The sequence below is a fragment of the Neolamprologus multifasciatus genome, chromosome 20 (genome assembly GCF_963576455.1).
Source record: "Neolamprologus multifasciatus chromosome 20, fNeoMul1.2, whole genome shotgun sequence".
Taxonomy (NCBI): Eukaryota; Metazoa; Chordata; class Actinopteri; order Cichliformes; family Cichlidae; genus Neolamprologus; species Neolamprologus multifasciatus.
The window spans coordinates 12,435,759-12,459,161 of NC_140458.1; the positions used below are offsets into that span (position 1 = coordinate 12,435,759).

A 23,403-nucleotide genomic window follows, 5' to 3' on the forward strand; every position below is an offset into this window, starting at 1 on the left:
TTTATCAAGCTTCAAATCTTTTTCTTTGGTTACGTTTAATCTTTTAATTTTGTGCCATTTAAATAATCATTGTTTTTCTTGGACATTGTATTCAAAGAACTACTTCATACTGTGTTCTTCAGACATTCAGCCCCTTGTGCTAAACAAAAAGCATACGTCTCCAGTTTTATTTTCATACATTTATATGACAGTTAGGGTATCTGTGGTGCATATGTGCTATACTGATATATGAGGAATTTTATTACATGCTTTACTCCTGACAGAGATATATCTGTTGCAACTAAGGCATGCTAAAGGGTGATTGCAATTCAGTTTTACAGATTAGAAAATAAAATAAATAGCATAAGCAAAATAGTTTGGGTTTTTTTTTTACTGTTAAAATATTCTTCTGCTTTCATTTTTAATGTGAAACATATGAAACGACAGATACAGATGTTCAGTTTAGTAGTCTTCTGCATGCAAAATGAACTTAAGGGCAGATTTGTGGTCATCTGGTTTTTCATTCATGAAATGCCCTTTGTGACATTCATGGCTTCACCACATGGAGGCACACTGGGCCTCCTCTTTGCAGCTGTGAGGCAGTGACATCAGACTCCACCTCCCTTTGCAGATGACTCATAACTGGTGCAGCAGCTTTTGTAATGAACCACTAGAGGGTATCAGCAGAAAACAGGATATTGTGTTTCCCATCTAGATAACACGTGAGATCACATTGGTTGTATTAAAATCCGACAAACACACTTCCATACAGCTCACAGCATGTCACAACTGTAAAATCTGAGATTTTAGATACTAATTTCAATTAAATGAACTACTGACTTAATCTGCTATAACTGTAACAGCAGTATTATCAGTATTTTTTTCTTGCATGATAGTGGTGCTCTATGCTGTAGGCCGTGATCACCATGATTAGATTAACATACTCCAACGCAAAGACAGAAATCAATGAAGAGGAAGCGCCTGCTTTATTGCTCATTTCTTAATTCATCTAACTGTGCATCCGGACATTACAGGAGGGTGCTTGTGCATCCACCGTGTTTGCGTGGAAGCCCTTGAAGCAGAACTTGACATGAAAGACGTGGGATTCTGCAGCAGAGACGTTTCCCCTCTTTGCTCTGGGAGAATTACCATGAGCTCACGTTTAGAGCCCGTTATGTAACCGTGTCGGTGGAAGTGGAGTAGACCACCAATATGATGCAAGTCTTGCTAGCTCAGAGCACACCCATATTTGGTTTTATTTAAATGAATGTTCTTCTTATGCATTGAGTTGACTTAGTAGAGTTTGATTTATTACATTATGCATAGATATTATCACCCTAATACGTGAACAACTCACAGCCTCTTGTGCATTGTTTGACCTCATTATCACACATTACTTCCCTTCCCATCAGTGTCCTTTGTAGATACGGGATGTTCAGTTCCTTATTGGAAACTTTTCTACACTTCCTGTAAGATAGCTGAAGTGGAGCAGAAATCATGCTGGCATGAAGGCCCACAGGCAGTGTGTGTGTGTGTGTGTGTGTGTGTTGGTTTTCAGACCCCTTGAAATAATGAGGAAGTTTGCTGGCTGCAGGTGCTGAAACGGCAGTAAGGTGTAGAATGGCAGTGATACGATACGTGCTGCGGAGTGTCTGATCAGTTTGTGGCTGCGAGCGTTTGTGTGTGAATGTGAGTGTATTTAGCTCCATTTCTCATACTGTGTTAATCCCGATGCCCTGCACATCTGTGTGTCCCCCCACTCACGTGTGCAGACAGATGAGCTGCATGGCTGGGTTCCCACTGCACGCATCACCCTCTCCCTCTCTCCTTTCCCTTCTCTTATTTCTCCCAATCCGCCTGCATTATTATACACCAGTGATGTACTATGGCAGTGTCTTGGAGGACCGTGATGTTGTGCTTTTTAGTAAAGCACAACAGCACACTTAGCAGTCCCCGTGATATTTAAATTTAAGGAAATTAGTTTAAAGGGAAGAGGTGTGAATTTTTTTCTATTTCCACCTTCAGGGCTGTGTCCAATCTGATTATGAATATTATCATCATGAAAGATAACACAAATATTATGTAACTACGTGAATCACCAGCTAAAAGTGTCTGAATTAATCTCATTTTTGTTTTTTTACCTCCTGAAGGGTGTGATTTTAATCTTAAATACTGCACCACACACTACAGTCTATGTAATGAACTGGACTGTACTGCATAGCGACAGCTACAGTGCAGTATATCATTGGATTTCGGTTTCAAAAGGGTATCATGAAGATCCCACATAAAATTCCACACAGATCAGGGGAACGTGGCTGTGACCAAGAGATAATGCTACAATAATAATGCATTATTATATGGACCAATGCAGTTCCACCTCAGTTCTAAGCATCTCAAAGGATAAGTTACACCTCAAGGTACAAATGTGCAAATATATCTGTTATACTAACCTACGTGTTGTTCTCAAAGGGGGGGGGGGGGGGGGGGGGGGGAATATACTTTAGAAAATAATCAAAATCGCCCAGTGTTACTAAAATGTAATAATACCAAGTGCCAACAGCTCCCTTCTAAATAAAAACTCGCTATAATGTTACAAAATCGCAAGGAAATGTTTCGCTCATACAGCGATTGACAAAAAGTGGTTTCATTGAGACCTGGTCGTAACAAACTTTGTTATATTTCCGCTATGACTTTAAATCGTAAGGATAAAACTCCTCCCTCTTGAGTTGCTCTACTGTCAACTAAAAAAAAAAAACCTCCCATGCATGCATCGGAATGGTAAGAAGAGAATGCGCATGGATGCCCCGGATACGATGTGGAGCAGTTGAAGTTGATGAAGAAACTATTGGCCACAAAGCGTCCACATTTAAACGTGTGTCTCGTAAATTAAAGTGCAAATAGATCTCCACTGAGTCTTTGCTTTGTTGGGGGCAGACCAGACTCACTGACCGATGGAAATAGAGAAGAGGAAAAAGGGGAAATCTCTTCGCTCAAGCAGAAGCACCACGAACTGGCGGGGCAACATTTAACGTCTTTTTTTTCGGGTGATATGTAGGGCTTTTTTTTTATATTCTTTTATTTTGTTTTTTGTTTGTTTGTTTGTTTTCGTCGATCGGTGGACTATGTAGTTAGTGTTTGCACTTGCGAGTAGTATGCTATTGACTCCGATATGTCTAATGTGACGCCGAGTAAAAGCGTGGAATGGCTGCAACTCGAGTTAGAGTCCGGGGGCACTTCTCTCCTCCTGCTGGACTGCCGCTCACATGAGCTTTATGAATCATCCCATATAGAGACCGCCATAAACCTGGCCATTCCGGGGTTGATGCTCCGGAGGTTCAGAAAGGGAAACATACCTATCCGGGCTATCATTCCCAACCACGAGGATAAGGAGAAGTTCATGAGACGGTGCAAGACGGACACGGTCCTTCTGTACGATGAGTGCTCCGTGGGCTGGCAGGACAGCGGGACTCCGACGTCGGTTCTGGGTCTGCTTCTTCAGAAACTGTGGGAAGACGGCTGCACAGCGTATTATCTGGAAGGTAAATAGTTTTTCCGTTAAAATATCAAACAACAAACAGAGAACTGTGTATGCAAATGTTCTGTACTTGTAATTGAGTTCATAAGGATAAAAAAAATGCCTCACGGCGCATAAGTTTCCTTTAAGGTAAATTTGTAAAGTAAGATTTGGCCCAACAGCAGCAAAACTTTATTATAAGAAGTAAAGGCGAAGAAATGATTTTTTTTCCTCGGTGGAGCAGAAGTTGGGACACTGTGAGGTTTTTTTTAACTGTGAGGTTTCTTTTTTTAGCTTCTGAGGTTTAAAACGAAACTGTAAATGTTTATTGCGCTATACAAACGTAAATGTTAGTCCTGCGCAGATGTTCATCCTGTGCTGTGTGTTTGCTGTTTGAAGCTTGTTCAGAAGTTTGTGTGTCACTACTGAGATTCTCAATTAAAATTCCAAAATGGCTGCGCCATGTTTTGCTCTAGCAGGAACAGGCATGCATTTCATGAATGGCCTCTTTGGGGGGTCTTTACAGTACTGCCAGTCTCAACACCCTGCAGCGATTTTCCATTGATATGTGGTTTAAATAAACTTTTATGTAAGGTTGCACTTTAAGAAAAAAAAATGATTTAAATGTGTATATGTGACTTGTTTGTGTCTTTGGCTCTTGTCCAGGTGGGTTTGTAAAGTTCCACACGGAGTACCCAGAGCACTGTGAGACCCTCTTGGACAGCTCCTGTCCCAGCTCCTCACCGCCAGTGTCTGTTCTGGGCTTCGGAAATCTCAGAATCAGCTCCGATTGTTCCGACGGGGAGTCTGATCGCGAGCCTACCAGTGCCACAGAGTCCGAGGAGAGCCCCATTCCGAGTAATCAGCCTGCCTTCCCTGTCCAAATCCTACCCTACCTTTATCTGGGCTGTGCCAAAGACTCCACTAACCTAGATGTGCTGGGCCAGTACAACATCAAGTACATCTTGAATGTCACACCCAATCTCCCCAACATGTTTGAGCATGATGGACACTTCAGGTACAAACAGATCCCCATTTCGGACCACTGGAGTCAGAACCTGTCCCAGTTCTTTCCAGAGGCAATATCATTTATAGGTGAGTAACTCAGATATTGGTTTTGTTGGAAAAAAAAAAACCTCGGAGACTCACTTTTCAGAAAGTTTAGTTTGTTTTGCTACAAGGCGTGTCGTGTGAGAGTAGGTTGTAAGTTCAAGTAGGCTTGGCAGCTTTTGTTCGTGGGATTAAACGCAAACAAATGAGGGATTTACTTTTTTTTTCTTTTATTTCTTTTATTAATAATAAAACAACAAATGAGCATGCTTGAGCTAGCCATTAGTTAGCTCAGTTGGTTCTCGAATGTGCTTGTTGGACAGGTGGGAGTTTAGTGGGTGATTAAAGATGATGCTCTCAGGTGTTAGACAGCATTATCACATTTATACAGGATAGCAACCTTGGAAGAGAACGTCCTCCTTTTTTTGTTTTGTTTCTAGCAGCATCGCAACGCTGTTTTAATTTTGCTTTTGATTTAGCGTCTCTTCCCGTCACTGCACCTGAAACCACAGCTTTTCGCTTGTTTGTTTGGTGGCTGCGGTTCTGCATCATGAACCAGAATGAGGAAGGAAAAGTTGTTTCCACCCTGGGCATGTTTTTGCCTTTCCAAAACATGAAATTGAGACAATGGCAGAAGTTGCATTACTACATGCAGACATTGCATTACCAGTTGGGGGAGATAATATTTAGTTAGTGAGCAAAAAACGTATCAAGTACATTCCCTTAATCTTTAGAGTCGTTTAAGCTAATATCTATTTACATGTTAATGTGTTATTAATGTCTGTCTAAACACTTTCTGATGATTATTTTCATGTTGGCTTGATATAAAATATCTCCCTCTGCTGTTACTGCAGATTGCTACAACTACATTTCAGGTTTTGGAGAGGCAAAGCATGAATTGGATACAGTGGACTGGCGTGTCTATTACACGCTTTGTCTGGATTTCAGGTTGCTGGGTTGCCAAGCTTTGTTGTGTTGTTTAGATTGAGGTTGCTTGCTAATTTTGGCAAGTAACCGGGTTTTAGGTATGCTGTGTTTGTTTTGTTAAAAGCAGACACGGCATTGATAACTAAAATAACCAAAGAGTTATGCTGACCTTAGTCTACCTTTTCTCTCACAGACGAGGCTAGGTCAAAGCAATGTGGCATCCTGGTCCACTGCCTGGCCGGCATCAGCCGCTCAGTCACCGTCACTGTGGCCTACCTGATGCAGAGACTCCACCTCTCTCTGAATGATGCTTACGACTTTGTCAAGAGGAAGAAGTCTAACATTTCACCAAACTTCAACTTCATGGGTCAGCTCTTGGACTTTGAGAGAACTCTGGGGCTGCACAGTCCCTGTGACAACTGTTCTACCAACCAGGAGCAGCTCTTTTTCACCACACCAACCAATCACAATGTCTTTCAGCTAGATACGCTGGAGTCGACATGAGATGTGATAGAACAGCCTTTTTTTTGTGGTTTCCTGAGGTGACTCTGAGGTTTCTGAGCCTGTCAGATGGCTGACACTTATAGTACGTCAGTTACAGTATTTCTGCACCAAAAGGAACTACTCCTATATGCAGAAAACATACTCTGTTAGATCCAGTCTCAATGCCTTAATATCTAACACAATGATGACTTTTGGTATCTGACATACATGGTATTAATGAATGGTCATGTACAGCCATAATAACAAGACATTTCTCTAGCATTGTTCTTTGACTGTTATTCGCTTTTCACCAGCTGTACAATGGATGTTCCTGTATCTGTATCAGTCATCAATATTGCCTTGATGGTCTAAAAAAAAGTCTTTGGCCGATTAGAATGTTTTCTTTGAACCGATATGAGATATTTTGGGGGGTTACCTAAGCTGATGGGGGGGGGGGGGGGGGGGGGGGGATGGCTACTGCAGCAATCCCACCTTGAATTACTGTCCAGTTTTTCTTATATAAGTATTTAAATACATTAGAAATATTTTCTTCTTCCACTTTCACTCAGAATACTTTCACAAATTTCTGCTAAACATTATTAGACTTTACACGTAAGATCTGGCAGCCTGTTCTGTGTATATATATATTTTAACTGTGATATTTTTTATTTCAAAATATCAAAGTTTGAATATGTTATCCTTCAAAAACGCTCCCTGTACGTCTTGTTGCTCAAAGCTGCATTATTTGCATGGGACTTTGTTCTATCAAGGTTTTTTCTTGTAACCTTTACATCATATAACCTGTTGTTGGTGAGGCCTTGACCATACCTTAACATGAAATTATAGGTATAACGTGTAGGAGTATCCTTTTAGTCAGTTGAAAGGAACAAATATGTAAGTATTCCGTTTATGAACAAGTACACGTCCACCTTGTTTTTTAATCCAACCTTCTTCAGTCTGCAGCTACTTCTGACGAAAAAGTAATGTTTCGAGAAAGATGACGTGTAATTAGCTGTGCTTTGTCGCCCGTCTCATCTCAGAACAAATGAACGAGTTTGATGAATGAAAGGGCATAAAAGGAAATGAGATTGACCAGTGTATTCTTACCTCACAGTGAGACATTTTCAGGGATTTTATACAAGGCATCTGTATCTCATCATGGCCTCTTAAAGTGCTCCCAAGGGCTGTTTTGTTTGGTATGTTTATAAAGATGTACATAAAATGTGGTTGCCATGGGAACATTTTTTTTTTAAATCAACAAGAATATGAAAGTGACCCTTGTTGGACCCTTATGTATAATATGTGTAAAGCTAAATGTCCAAGACATTCTGTAAAAGTTTATAGTTCAAATATATTGTATATTTTTACTTGAATATGATTTGTTTGTCTTTGCTTAGACTTTTGCTTTCTTTTTACTGAGAGTCGATGACGTTCAAAACAAAGGTGGTTACGTGGTCGAGTCAGTAACAAACAGGGCTCTGAGAGATCCAGAGAGAGTTGCAAGCAGTTGTTCAGTGTTTTCTGGGATCAAGGTTGCCACTGTGGTTAGATGTCTGTTTTCTGTCCACTCTGAAGCCCGACTTCCTGTCTCCCACAGGCTTTCTTGACACAAGACAAGTGACAGGGCCAGATCTGTCAATACCACAGTGCAGGCACACCCACTAGTCACTCATATATTGCTTAAAGGAAGAGGAAGGTGACACAGCATGTACTCCACCACAGATACAAGACTTCGGACAGCTCCCCTCTGCAACTTCACTCCTCTAGAGTGATAAAATTTAATAACAGTGCTGCACAATAGCTGTTATTCCTAGTGAAATTACCTTTTTTAGTTTGTTGTTTATTAAGATTTGCACATTTCCTGAAGGGGGGTGGGGAGGGGGCAATATCCTATAAAGCCATTAATGAAATTTGTTTATTTACAAAGAAGAACTGAGAACTCTTTAACACTCTTGCTACCATTTAGAGGGAAATTAACACGTCCTTTTGCTTTTCTCACGGTACCAATTAAAAAAAAGTCATTCACACAAAGTTTACAAGAAAGTATTTACTTTCTGGTAAAAAAAAGAAGAGAAAGTACATTAAGTATATTTCATAATACCATGCAAACAATATATTCTATCTCATATCCGTTAAAACAATAATTAGACGGCTTGAGTTTTGTCTGGAAGTTTCTGAATTGGTAAGCAGTTCTTTGTTTTCTCCATTTGATGTGTCATTACAGCTCCCTGAATGCTCAGTAGGTCTCGTATCCTTTCTACCTTGTCAGGGAGATTTATTCAAATGTTCTTTGCCAGATGACAGAAAGATGGTGTAATAAATTCCCAAAGAAATTGTTTCACGAACCAAAGCCAAGCTTTCTAAGTCAGACAAAAAAAAAAAGTAGAGATGGGGGGAAATGCTTTGTATTGCCCCCCTATCCATACAGCAGTTCATTGTCCAATAACTGTCACCGTATGGCATTTAATGAATTAAATACTACATTAAAACTCTTTTAGTTCCAGCTTTGAGACAAAGACAAATGAGAATATTTTGGCGGGTTAGATATAAAACCTTACAGCTCTCTGAGCAGCAATATAGCACATGAAAAGACGTGCCTAGCAACACCTCGCAGTTGTGACGATAAAAGTTGTTGAATGATGGGTTTTCCAGCATGACTGAACCTGGCAAGCCACATACCTGCAGGCTAAAGCTATGATTAGGTCTGAAAAGACACCCACTCTAAGGCAAAGGCAATGGGTTGCTGCAGCGCATTGGAAAACTAGTGTCCGGTGCCTGGGGATAATGGAGTGAGAACAATCATAGTGAACTTATCTGTAAACGGCACCGTAGACCCACAACGTATCATCAGTGCTCTACACAAGTGAAGAAGAGTGATGTAAATGGTTACACACCTTTTAATACCTGATTTTATTGCCGTCGCACACTAGTGTCTATCAAACACTTATCTTCAGGTAGAATGTACAAACTGGTGTTCATAAGTGAGATTCCCATGCATCTACCATTCAGCACTTCTGACACCTGTTATTTGTGGAATGCCTCACCTGAGATTTAAAAATAGCTTTTTGCATTCTGCAGTTATGAATCACTTTGTGTTTTGCTGCCAGCTTCAAAGCTGGGTGTGAGGTCTGAGCAGACGGTGTATTCCCCATCACTTGCTCACTCAAGAAACCTGTGAAATTACAGAGTTCATTCTGAAGTTTGGCAGAACCTTTTAAGCAAACCTTTGATAAAGAAAGATGATTGACTTCCATTTACAGGAAATGGATGCCAAGTAGTTTTTTGTTTTTTGTTTTTAATTTTTTGTGAGATATAAGGGGACTTTTTCTGTCTTGTTATGATCATTTATGAAGGAAAGCAGAGGCTAATGTAGTGCTTACTCAGCAGCCACTGCTGGTGAAGCAGATGTGCATGAGACTTGACTTGATTTTAGCTCTGGGTGGGGGTTGGAAGGGGCTTGTGCCTGTTTGCAAGCTTATGCTTATGTTGTATTTGTGTGTGTGTGTGTGTGTGTGTGTGTGTGTGTGTGTGTGTGTGCCTGTGCTGCTGGGGCTAAGCAAAAGCCAGCCAGAGCTGGTTCACACCTGCTGTGGTTATAAGAACATACTTAACATACTGCATGACTGACAATAATTTCACAGCTGCTGCTGCTTTTGATGCACACTAACAGCATTAGCTCATTTATTCAGTTCACCCTCACTGAACACAGAGCCATGGTATTCACAGAGGACTATTTACGCTATTTCCATAAAATAAGAGTCCATTCGTACATTTCGAAAGGGGTGACCACGATCCTATGAATGTTTGGCCCTCCTGCTATAAAAGCCATTCTTATCTAAATAACTGCCATCTTTAGTGCAGGGATTTTTACTCCTGCTGGTCTCATTCTGTTTGTGTACAGCAGATGTTCAGAGCAAATGAGAATAATCCTAATCTCAGTATTTGGGCGAATGCTGTCCCTGAGTAGGGGATGACATCATAGATGCAGTTCTGCTCTGTCCCCTGAGCCTTGCTGTCTTTGTTATATCTAAAAGGTTGTGTCATATTTTATGATACGGCTACCTGCTATTCTTTTGTTTGTTTGTTTTTTGCCAGCACTCATGATGATCGTGGAAGTGTTTAATTCTTCTTAGTCAGTTCATAAGTGCACTGAAACATGGAAATTTCCTATTGCCATGTATAACTACAGGGGAATGGTATGTGTTATCATGCCAATTTCCCGTTTGGGAGATTGCCATTTGATTCCCAGATGCTTGGAGTCACAGCAAAGCCATTTTCAATCCTTCCTATTTTCCCACATTTGTTTTCAAGGGAAAAAGATTTTTAAAGTTAGATTTCAGATGCCAAAAAGCTCAACTGATTTGTTACCATATTGCAAAAATTAACAACATAATGACAAAATCAAAACAAATATTATGGTTTGGTAAACTTAATTTGAACTCAAAACCTTTCTAAGTCACATCAGTCTGTTCTGGGAGACATGTATGTTATCTGAGGAGGAAGAGAAGTGTAAGTTTTGGCCAAGAGAATACTGGGTCATGTGTAAAGCAGAGCCCCATGGAATCCGAGTGGCAGGCCGAAGCGGCCATCTGTTAACACCAGAAGTCTCTCATTTCATAGCCAAATTCACCATCCAGTAATATACAGTAGCCTGCGCTCACCAAGCACAAGAACAGAGTGATAGTTATTTGCAGTTTTAATCTGCAGCTAAGTCAGTGAAAGAAAACATTCCTTGTGCAGACCCAACACAAAGTAAAGGTCATCTGTCTGTTTTGCGCTCCCGTTCAGGAGCTACACAGGAGGCCATGCTGGAAATGTCTTGCTGTCTGGTATGCCATTCATACAAGGCCATATGTTGCTCATAGTACTGGACTGCTGAGTGAGATGAAAAGCATGTCGTGCTACGGGATGTACTTCTACGTCATCGGTGCCTGAAATATTGATGTCGTAGTGCCAATAGCAGGAATCTCCACGTGTCACTCAAAACAAACCCACAAACAAACCAACAAAAGTAAGCCCCTTTAAACATCTCCAGCTGAACTATTTACACTGTAGCAAAACATAAAAAACGCATATTACTCAAGCACCAGCCTTGAAGCAGTTTTGATTAATATTTTAAAATGAACAACGACTCAAATTATATAATATGTAAATGAGAACACTCTGCACAGGTTTTGACCCATTCAGCTCACCAATTTCCCTGCCCACAATTTTCCTCTTTGATTTAGTCTCACACGTCTTCTTGAGTTGCCTTTAGTTGTAAGAGAAAACTGTTTTCACAAAAAAAAAACCCCACACTAACAGCTAACAGCACCAAGCCAAGAGGAGCCTAAAGCTGCCATCCATGTACTAAATATTGCAGCTTCTTACTTTACTACATAGTTAGTACAGCAAATGGCAGATTTATTATGTAAGCAAGGCATAACACATCACAGCATCTCAATGCATTTTGGCATGTAGACATGGCTGAGGTTTAAAACGAACATCGGAATGAGGAAAAAAGGTGATTTAAATAACTTTGAATGTGTCATGGTTTCTGGTGCCAGGTGGGCTGGTCCGAGTATTTCAGAAACTTCTGATCCACTGGAATTTTCCCACACAACCATCTCTAGAGTTTAAGAAGGATGGTCTGAAAAGGGAAAATATCCAGTAAGCTAACACTGTCTGGTTGAAAATGCTTTGCTGATGAAGTCAGAGGAGAATGACCACACTGCTTGTGGCCATGCAGAAGAGCATCTCTGAAAACAAACACCACATGAATCTCGAAGCCGCAGACAAACACACTGGATGGGTCTTCTATCAGCTAAGAACAGGGAAATTAGTAAACAGTCCATACAGGTTCAGGAAAATTTTGAAAACAGAAAAACCTTTGAATTGAATTTGAAAAACCTTCCCTGGTCCCACGAGTCTCAATTTCTCCTGCCACATTTGAATGGTAGGGTCAGAATCTGGCACAAAAACAGCATGAAAACACGGATCCACCCAGCCTTGTATCAACAGATCAGGATGGTGGTGGTGATGTAATGGTGTGGGGGATATTTTCTTGGCACACTTTGGGTCCGTTAGTACCAAATGAGCACTATTTAACCACCACAGCCTACCTGAGTATTGTTGCTGACCATGCCTGTCCCTTTAAGATCACAGTGTACACACCTTGTGATTACTGCTTCCAGCAGGATGACACATCATGTCACAAAGCTCCAATCATCTGTCTGGTTTACAGCACTGTGTTGAAGGCAGTTCTGAAGGCAAAGGGTCCAACACAGTACCTGCAAGGTGTAACTAATGAAGTGACTGGCGAGTGTATATTAAACATGATGCCATAGTGCCAAATGCAGGACTCACCTTTGTGATCAGCTTTTAAAACTTACTTCATGCACTTTTTTGTCAAATACACTGTCAATAGCATAAGTAATTAAATTGAGTTTTAAAATGCTAATAAATAAGCAATAATTCAAGTTATCTAGGCTAACATTTTATTGCAGGACTTGGAGAATTTCAGTATTGTTGTTCAGCTCTATAACTTAAGTGTGCAGTGTGTATTCTTCATTTTACATGCATAACTAGAAGTAAAAATAGATAAACCCTCCAGTGGTGCATTAAAACAAAACAATAGCTGTTATTCATTTGATTCCATGAATAGTTATTGTGGAATCTGAGAATTCTGTGTCTTGTAGTCTCGCTGTTCTATGGGCCATTATGGCAAGGCAGTCCAGAAACAGTACTTTAGTGTTCTCAGCACCAGAAGTGGGATGGAGCGTCATGATACAATATTCCGTCTGTTCCAGTTTGATTTGCAGTCCTTCCATTCCACTCTCTCTTTGTCTAAAGTGTTCCACTTCCTCATTGTGTATTTATGGCAACAAAAACAACCTAGCATTCGTTCTCATACAGACATTCATTTAAAACTGTCTTTATGTATTTATTGTATTTATGTAATCATTTACAATGAATACGTCATTTTACACGGCCAAAACAAACAAACAAAAAGTCACTGTCACATGACCTAAAAAGGAACAACGGCTGGAAATGGGTCAGAGAATCTGGAAGCTTATATTCATGTATTTTCTGCTATTGTGAATGGTGAATAACAGAAATTTCCAGAGATTAATCTTTAATATTTGGCACTGGACAGCTTCCAAGGCCATGTGATGTAGACAAGCAAGAAAAACAGCAATCCTAAACCCAAACGCCTGTTGGCTTTAAGTGAGGTCTACATGTGTGAGTATCAGGAAGACAGCACGTTAACTGTGTCCGGGGTATTCCTGGCTCTTCCGGACAGTTTGTACATGTATTAATCACAGTGAGCTAAGTTGGTATAGCTTGGTATTGCAATTTTAGGCCATTTTCCTGGTGAAGCATTACTTTTATGTGATCTAATGGTTTGAAGAACTGTTTTTATAAATCAATAAAACAGCAAAGCAGCGTGTTTCCCTGAGAATTTACTATATAAAGCTTTGTGTGTGACTGTCTGACTCACTCTCAGGCAATGGAATAAACCCACTTTGTTTTCTATGAATGAATGAAGTCAGTTATATAATAAACTAAGCTTACCATTACCTATGCAAATCCTCCGTCTCAGTCACATTCAATAGTCGTTCTTACAGGTGTGTCGATATTTGACCAATGAGGAAACAGAGATGGCTTATGTGGCGACAATAACAAAGGTGGTTCATAACTGCAGTGTGTGTTAATAAAAGCAGGCATGAGTCATCATCAGGCCTGTCTTACGTAAGTGCTTCTCTTCTCCACCCAGCTTACTGCTACAGTGCACCACACCCCAGATTCATTCACACACTGCTCTGCTGCTGCCCAGCCTCCCATTGATGCCGTAGAGTGCACTACTCATCTTTTCCACGCTGCAAATGTCAGTTTAAACGAAAATGCTCAGGCCGCAGAGCAGCCTAATCAGCGTGATCAAAAAGTAGCACCTCAAATTTTGACGTGACATCTTTTCACTTGAGATCATCGCTTTAGTTTTAATGCAGTATTTTTTTGGCCAGTGCAGCAGGAATGTATAAAACTGTAGATTATTCCGTAAATGTGGTGTGCTGTCTTTGTCAGGCTGGTGACACTGATCTAGAAGGGCAGTTGCGGTTTGCTGTTGGTTAGGGTTTATAATCCGATACGTATCACACGACCATGGGGTGGGGGGGTGGGGGGGCAGAATGGAGTTAACAGGACCCCCAGGGAAGCAGAAAGAGACAGAGGGAGGTAGGAGGGCTGTCATCAATCAGGCCACTGACGTCACACGCTCGCACAAAATGCACTTGATCCCATTTCCAAAATCCAAATTACAGAAAAGGTCTCTTTCATAGGCAAAAAATGAATAAAAATGCGTCATATTGATTTTGGACATAGATCAAATGAACATTTTACTTATCAGTTGGTATCAAAACACAAGAACATTTTTTCAGATCTTGTAGTAACCTACTGCTATGTGAATACTGTTTTTATTTTTGACATTACAATTTCAACCACTAAAAACACGAAGCAGTTTACTCTGGATGCTAACCCTATTTTATAACCAAACAAATCGGTCTGTGGAATCCATCAACGGTCGACCATTATCTTACTTTGGAAAGGCTGTTGCTGTGCCATGAAATCTCTCATCTTTAGCTTGCTGTATCTGAACCAAGCAAAAAGATAAGAATGTGTTTTCCTGCTGACATCAAGTGGCCACAGTGATAACTACATGACTCCTGTGCTACTAAGGCTGTGTCCTGCTTTTGTGGACTGGATGGTTTAAAACGCTAGATAATGGCCATTTTTAAGGAATGCTTGGTGAGATCCACAGAACCTGGCTGAAGCTGAAATTGAAAATTACTCACATAAATAAAAACGGAAAGGGGAAAAAAAAGGAAAAAAAGAATCCTTTATTATGTAAAATTAATCTCTGGGCTTTATTATTTCCGATATTTCCAGAAATCAAGCTGGATTTTTAAAAGATCTGTTATCTCTTTGTAGTCTAACAGCATGCTTTTTATGGTCACAGGCATTTGATTGTCAACTGGTGTCTGTCAATGCACATCCCCTAACATGGGCACTAACATGATTAGACATAAATAGCTCCTGTCTCAATAGTCTGTGTAACTAGATACCTCCAAAGCGACCATGTGGATGGTTTGCATACCAGAGGCACGAGCCACTATGGAGTAAAAATGTCACAGATAACTCAAAAGTTATGATAGACAGTCTCACACAAAATCCACTGTTATCTTGGTAAGACAAGTAACATTTCAGGCCTCCTTTGCTTGTTTTTACTTGTTCATCTGTGAAAAGCAGAGCTGGCCAAAGAGGCAAGCATGTGATCAGCCTGTAAAATCTGGAGTACATTTAGGCAAAATGGTATAAATAACAGTGCTTTGTCCCCCAGTATAACCGGTGTAACTCTGTCTAGCACGCTAGAAACACTCAACAAACAGCAAAAGCACTGACTGAAGTATGTAGACCTTGTCCTTAAAGTGAGTACAGATAAGACTGAATGAATTTATTCAAAGAGAGAAACTGACGAATTGACCATACTGACAAATACATCTCGTTTATTATATGAGTGCAAATTTCAAGCCGACCTTGCAGATGTTCCAGGGGTAATATAGGGGAATAAAAAGTCCTGAAGACATTTTCCACATCCAGAAATGTATCCATGAAATGAGCTGTATCCAGCACATTATTCTTATAATATGATTGGTCTAGCAGAGATTGCTATAAAACTGTGTTTACTCAGAGATATGTTTTGTTTTTTTGCACATTTTCTGCCCAAGTAAACAGTAGCCTCTTAGTAAATGGATTTGTAAGCTCAATGGGGCACTTTCGAGATAAAGAATTTAGCTGGAGACAAACATAGCATTCATATTTCAAACAGCCAAAAGGAGGGTGGTATCTGGCCTCTGTAAAAAAAAATAAAAAATAAAAAAAAAACCCCAAAGACATAAGTAATTTGGATACATTTACAAAAAAATCGGTATACATGGGCACCAAAAGTCACAACTGCATTTATAACAATGCAAGAGACATGATAGAAAAATACAGAAAGTTTGAAAGATGATATTTGACTTAATTTTACAAAGTCATCCAATTGTTTTTATCAACTACATCCAATTTGGCTTCCAGCTTCACAAGATGGCAGAGGAGTTGCAAAAAAATACAAAAACACCACCCTCTTGTTCACAGGCTTACTCCACTCCTTTCATGAACTCCAAGAACTCTGCAAAAAAGAAGTCAGTGTTACAAACAGCTGAGCTTCAGACAAACTACTACGAAACCAGAACATGTCTTTATCAAGCAAATGTCTCATTGTGAATGTGTCTTAAAAAGTAAACAGAACTGGTCCCAAGTCCTCACCATCGTAGTCAATTTTGCCATCGTTATTTTTGTCCCCATCCTTCATCAATTCCTCGATGTCGTCCTCTGTAATGGCCTCTCCCGTGGACTCCAGCATCATTTTCAGCTCATCCAGGTCAATATAACCATCTGTGTTTCTACAGAATCAAAGGTGTGAAATGTTGTTAATACATAACAAACTTTAATTAAGCTTTACAGCTGGCATTGGGGGAAGGAGCAAGCTTGTATTTGATGTGTGACTGGTCATATCTAGAATTTAAGTGTCTGGGAACCACCACGGTGAGAAAGGGAAAAAAAGCACAGCGAGTTTGTTCTTTGATGCTCAGACGAGGTGTCTGGCTTACATCGAGTGGGTGTTTAAAATATTCGGAGCTGTCAAAAAGGATTATGGAGCAAACTACATGCTGTACTCTGCAGAGCTGCTTGGCATTTTGTCAGTACTCATAATTGCACATTGGAAGCATACTTTGCTGGAACCACACGATGAAGAAGAGCAATTTGTTCAATAGACTGTGGAAATGCTCCAATGATAGCATCCTCTTGCCATAGATATTTTTTCCCCCAAGTCTGTCAGTAAGCATGTAGCACAGTATTTCTTTTGTGGTGAGATTTTGCTAACAAACCGCTCTGAGCGCAGGATAAAGTAGCTACAGGTTTAAATATGAAACTTACTTGTCAAACATCCGAAACAGCTCTGCCAGTTCTTCCTCTGACTTCCCTTTGCTGTCGTCCTTCATGCATCTCACCATCATGACTAAGAACTCATCAAAGTCCACCGTGCCACTCCCTGCACACACAACACACTTCATCACATCCTTAAACTGGGATTTTATATTATCCCAGTTTAACCAGATGATCAGCTTAAAAGTACACTCTGTTCACCAATGGATCACTGCAGTGATGTTATAGCATCTCAATTGATGTTACAAATGTATTTGATTTGAAGCCTATAATTGTCTTATTTATTATATTTATAAAAGCCATACCTGTAAATTAAAGTGTGTGTGGTCTAACTATACAGAACTCAATTATCAGCTTTAGCTTTAGCAAACAAAACCAAGATGCTGTTTTCATATTTCATCATTAAATCACATGGAAAATCCAAGGTGACAAGTGCAACATCTGACACACATTTCCCTTTAATTCAACCTGACACATCGAGTTGTATTTAAGATCCCTGACTAGCATTTAAGGTCAGAGGGCTCGAATGATGCTTGTCTGCATAACATGCTTGTGATGCACTTGGCAGCTGACCTGTGAGAATGAGAGTCAAACACAACCAATTATTTTGCTCTTTTTTTTTTTTCTTATCCATAGCCCAGTAGCGGTTTCGATTTACCATCTTCATCCACCTCGTCAATCATCTCCTGCAGCTCCTCCGGTGTGGGGTTCTGACCTAACATCCTCATTACCTTCCCCAGCTCTTTGGTGCTGATGCAGCCGTCCTCTGCATCCTGTACGAAGATGTCAAAGGCGGCCTTAAACTCTGCAGCAACAAAGCAGCACACACACACAAATATCTACTGAAGCACGTCTGGTTTAGAACAGGGTTAAGATTAATTCCTGGGCATCAGCACAAAAGGCTATTTGTCTTAAGTGTTGGTGCAACTAATGGTTGCAGTCCTGTTGAGGTATAGATTTTTTCTACCAACAACTATAACTAAATCATCTTTTAAAGTGACTTGATGGCATGCTCAAAGCTTTTACGCCTTCAGTTGAAAATCATTTCACGCACCATTTTTCTGTTCATCTGTCAGCTGCTCAACCTGCCAAAGAGAAAGAATTGAGAGAGAAAACATCAGCTTTCTGGGATATATTCTGGAATTTCTCTGTAACAAAAATATTTATGGGTTTGATTGCATTTTCCAAAACTCCAAATATATCTAGGTTAAGATATCTGGAAATCTAGACTAGATTATTTCTGTTTGTTTTGATAACTTTTCAGTTAACAAAGGTCCGGGACATCCCTGACATTACACAGCACCTACATATCATACATGAGAGCTGGTAAGAGGAGTTAAAAATAAACAGTCAGAAGAGAGGCTCAGGAACGACAGATAAAGGACACAATACACAGTGCTCTAAATTAGCATAGCTGTGGATCTGTCCCAACAATGGAACAGTAATCCTGGAAAAGCTACCAAGAATGAAAGAGGGAGACAGCTGCTTATGTAAGAGTTATTGACAGTTGTCCACTGTAAATTAACCACATACATACAGTATACAGACTTTCACATTTAAATTCCACTGCTGATGATACTGTAAAAGAAAAAAAAAAACCCTGAAACAGATGTAATATACATTCCAGTGTGTTTTTATTATCTCCCTGTTGGACTGTGAGCAGATAGGAGAGCCAGAGGACTGTCTGTGCAAAGGTGGATAAATAGCCACACGGCTCTCGGGCTCACAGATAATGCTGGAATTCAGCCATGGGGCGGTTTATCTAAACCTGAAGCTCTTCTCTGGCACCAGAGAACCACTGAAACAGAAGCATCTGAGCAACTGGCCAAAATTAGCCACGTGAAGTGAGACCGTTCCTTTTGAAGTCATGAATGAAGCAGCAGATTGTGGTCCAGGGACATGTCCTGTCAGTGACCTTATGAGTGGCTCTTATCAGTTCTGATAGGGCTGAAGTAGGAGGAAATCTAGAGACATACTTGGTGTTAAGGCTCCCCCAAGACGATGTAGCACTAATGAAGGCAACATAGGTATTTTACAACTATTTTAGTAATGTGAGCTTAAAAAGGCTTAAAAAATGATGGGTGGCATTTTTTCATGCAACAAATAAACATTAAAGTGCAGCTTTAAATGGGGAAATTACACTCTTTCACTCTTAACTACTGATCACATTTAGCACTATTAAGAAATGTTAAGGATAATGGTTTTACATCCATAAAAACATCACTCCCACACTAGATTAGTTCTCACAGTGTTCTGGTGAGCACCCAACAAATCAAATAACTTCACCAGAGGAAGTCAACTGCACTCTTTCAGCTGTGTTTTGAGTGGGATCATACCGCTGCCTTGTAGATGTCGTTCATGTCGGAGGCTCTCTTGCTGCCTGTCCTGACAGCGTCCTGGCACAAAGGAAGGAAGTACTGTCCAGTTCAGGGCAGGACTCTGGCCTCATCCTCCGAGGGTTTTATAGCTGGAGCCCAGCGCTCTCTGGTCCCTCCCTGGGCCGAGCAACCTCCCCTCTGTTTGTGTCCCCTTGTGTGTCCATAAATGTGTGTGTTTGTGTATGTGTGTCATTTGGCAAATCTGTCACAATCACCGGGCTCAGATAAAAATGTGACAGCTCTTAGGGGGCACACTTTGGAATGGAATGAAGTGAGGGGGGCAAGTGTGGTGAAGCCTAATCTCCTGAGGGGGGGTGGGGTGGGGTGGGGGCTGTAGGAACACTCAACATTCCTCTAGACCTGGACCACAGAATATATATGTGTGCATGTGTCTGCGTGTGTGCATAGAGGTTAGGGGGTATGCATGGAGGAAAGCCAAGCTGGGAAACATCTACAATCAGAAGACCAAGGAGGTAACAAGAAGAGAAAGAAGGAGAATCCTTTCGTTTTTCAACAGTGGACATTTTGAGTTGTTGTAGTTTTAAAAGTAACGGGAAATAGATACATAATTTAAAGCACCAACTTCTAGGAAGCTATTCTATTGTGCAACACCATGAAGGTGGACCTGGAGTCCCCAAAAGGATAGCAATCATTGGTTGTACCAGTGATTAAGACGAATAACCTTTTATGCTGATGATAGGAAGAAGTTTTAATGTTAGCTGGAAAAATTAAAGGCTGTATTTTCCCTATGAAGAAAAGATAATTCTATCATTTCTTTGGGTTTCTGCCTCCATCAAAATACAATCAAAGTGACTGGGATCTTGTTTCTGATGTTCACAAGACTGAAGATGACATTAAAAACTTCAATGGCCACGTCTCTTTCCAGAAACGGTGTCCCCGTTTCTCTTTAATCTCTCTCTCTGTCTGACATTAATGTAAAAAGGCTCAACTGGAACTACTTTCTTGAAAAAAAAAAATCCCCAGTTAAACTGTTGACAGTGTCCTGCGTGGATTATCCAGAATAAAAGGATCATTGTGCCTAGAAAAAGACTTTGATGCAACATTGTTAAATTAAATGCCACATTTTCAGCGATGTAAGCGCCAGAAACAAAATTGCATTCACGCCTGCTGTGTTGGGTTAAAGGTACAGAACATTATTTTGACAGCTCTGAATATTTTAAGCATTATCTCCAAACACATTAAAGTGAAAAAAGACTATCTGTTGGATTCTGTCTGAAGCAAATTTTCAATGTTAATCACAACCTCCGCATATTTGACCACCTGCAATATGCTTGCATTTATAATGCAGCGTATAGGCCATTGTTTGAAGTACAATTTAGCCAGTTGTGATTTATGTGTGCACATTTTGGTTTGACCGCATTACAATCAGACACAAACAGGTTCGCTAACCTCTCTGAAAAGAAAATATTCACTAACTTTGTTATTTATGGAAAAGTAAAACATTCATTTGCTGCTTTATTGCTCATTATATTATGCCTTAAGCCATAATTTCTGATGAGTTCTTCAAGATGCTCAGTTGTAAGCACTAACCAATTTTTAGCTTACAGATTAAGTCAGCAGAGGGTGCTGTTCACTACATATCAACTAAATTAAATTGTAGCACAAGGCTGCCTCCAGATATCCAATTTATCAATAGAGGGGTAGGTGAGAAATCTGGGTCAAACAAACCAGACACATTCAGACACTTTTAAATTGAAATGTTTGCGGCACAAGTCTTTGGAAGCTTTTTTCCCCCTGTGTTCTTTTGAAACAAGGCCATCTCAATCACTTGACTGTGTGATTTACACACGTTCACACACGTGCCCTCACAACAAGCGCTCTCTCACACTCTCTCACACACACATACACAGAGCACGCTGTGGCAGGCATTCTAAGTGACGAGTGATCATGCTGGTTTATAATGGGATGCTAATGGAGACTGGCACAGCTTGCAAGCATCATACAGATACTCAGATGGAGAGAGGGAGAGAGAGAGCTCACATCGCGCAGCATACATGTCCCACTCTTAACATGGATAAAGACGCAGCTCTCCTAACATCAGTGAAAGCCAGCCACACGGAAAAGTTTGAGCTTATATTTAATAAGAAAGGCAGGGTGGGTGGGGAGGAGGTGTGGAGGTTTGGGAGGAGGCATGTGGCAAAACACATTCTGTGTGTGTACGTCAAAATTTCATAATCAAGACGCCGTGCACTGTGTCGTACACTGCTGTTGGAACTCAGAACAGAAATGAACCGTCATCAGTGGCATCGAGTCAATCAGCTGAAACCCAAAGCATACTGATGAGTCTACATGGTCAGCCAGACAGATTCATTTGGAAAGCTGAGTGCAGCCTGGTGGGTGCCAAGAGTGACGAGCAGCTCTGCAGGGGGCACTAGCTTCTAATGTAAAGCTTCCTTGAGTGTGCACGCACACCCACACACACACACACACACACACACACATGCTCTAGGACCAAAGACTGGCACGCACATCAAAGAAAGCATATGGAGTGCTGTTTCATTGGAGCTCTCCACCAATTTCCTCTTACAGAGGAAGACTGACGAAAGAGCCAGCCATCTCCTCCACACAGCGCAATCAGACAGCGCATCTCAAATCCACAATTCACCGCACACCGCTTTTTGAGGGGTTGCCATAGAAACTCTGCTGGGTAGTAGCGGGCAGAAAATGAGAGGAGATGAGCGGGGCTATTTCCCCCCACCACCACCTTCCTCTCTGCCTCCCTGCCACCACATTTTGTCCTCAGAGCGACTATATTATTTTTCTATTCCTTGGCTTCTTCATGTGTGTGTTCACGTGTTCATGCATGAACACAGCAAAACTGCATATACATGCGCCGTGTCACAATTAGGGTAAACAGTCGCAATTTGTGCACAAGAACCATTCATTCATGCAAATTTGGTAATTCCAAATGATTGTGTTTCATGTCTGTAGATTAAGAGTGGAATGCAATGCTTCCGCTCCATTTATATTTGTATTTAAGCAGGTTTAAGACATGTTTTAAAGATTCGAACATGCACAGTGCACTTGTGAATCCCACTTAACATAATAATAGTCATCTCACTGGCTTATTTGAGACTCAACCAAAATCTCTTACAGCAGAACAACATTGAAGATTTCCAGTGTGCAATATGTTGAAGTGGACATGGTGTGACATCTTGCGCTGGCAGTTCTGAATCAACTGGAGTTACTACTATACATAGCATACTTCATGTGAGTTTAAATAGTCATTCGACATAATGATTGGGTTGACGTGCAGCTGAGCTTGAAGCATTGGTCCTGTGCTCTCTCCTTCTTGTCTGTGTGTCCTCACCTCCCAGATTGTCAAGAGGAGGAGGGGAGCTGAGCCTGTCAGCATCTCTTTCTTTCTCTCTATTATTTCCTGCCTTCCTCTCTGTGTCTATTTTTCCCCCCGCTCTCTCTGCCCCCTTTCATTGATGACCAACCTGTCAGCAGCTCCTGTTGTGGTAGAAAGTGGATGCTCTGCATGTGAGTGAATGAGATGCACAGTCTTCTTTTTTCTGTATGAAAGCATTTCTGTCTGTCCTGCCCAGTATTTAAGAAGCAGCTCAATTTCTCATCAGTTTCTCATTTGAACCCAAATGGAGGGATTTCTCTTCGGTTGCAGGAGAGAGGGAAGTCTTCACTTTGCTTCACTGCATTCAGTGGTTCCTTTCTGAAAGTCTTTGCGCTTAGAAACTTGGTGTCACGCAGTGCTCCTTACATCAGCGCTCTAATGAACCAGTGGCCATATTAGCGCCACCACAGATACAGCCACACACTATCTTTCTGCCAGGGGGCAGCGTTTTCCAGTCCACTGGACCACCATGGCGCCTCCTACCACTCTTCATACCCTGCGCTTCCCCTCCTAACCTCTATAACGTAGGAGGCACCCAGAAAAGATTTCATCTGAGATATATGGCACATGAAGTTCCCTTCAAGGAAAGGACAAAATGTGTTTTCAGAATTTTGTCTCGAAATAAATCATCGAACAAGCTCCACTCTGGCAATGGTGAAAAAAATAAATAA

At 40.8% G+C, this 23,403-nt stretch overlaps 2 protein-coding genes across 2 annotated transcripts; one reads left to right on the forward strand and one right to left on the reverse strand.

Moving 5' to 3' along the window:
- The first annotated feature begins 2,730 nt into the window (after positions 1–2,730).
- Positions 2,731–15,824, forward strand: LOC146494528 (dual specificity protein phosphatase 7-like). The gene is made up of 3 exons (XM_085144939.1): positions 2,731–3,518; positions 4,160–4,588; positions 5,664–15,824. The coding sequence occupies exons 1-3, from the start codon at positions 3,149–3,151 to the stop codon at positions 5,972–5,974; spliced, it is 1,110 nt and encodes a 369-aa protein (XP_085001065.1). The 5' UTR covers positions 2,731–3,148; the 3' UTR covers positions 5,975–15,824.
- tnnc1a (troponin C type 1a (slow)) lies at positions 15,476–19,504 on the reverse strand. Its single transcript, XM_085144950.1, has 6 exons — positions 19,315–19,504; positions 18,033–18,063; positions 17,637–17,783; positions 16,970–17,084; positions 16,298–16,434; positions 15,476–16,160 (listed from the first exon to the last, which is right to left on the reverse strand). Exons 1-6 carry the CDS (start codon positions 19,336–19,338, stop codon positions 16,129–16,131), a joined length of 486 nt encoding a protein of 161 aa, XP_085001076.1. The 5' UTR covers positions 19,339–19,504; the 3' UTR covers positions 15,476–16,128.
- Positions 19,505–23,403: the final 3,899 nt, after the last annotated feature.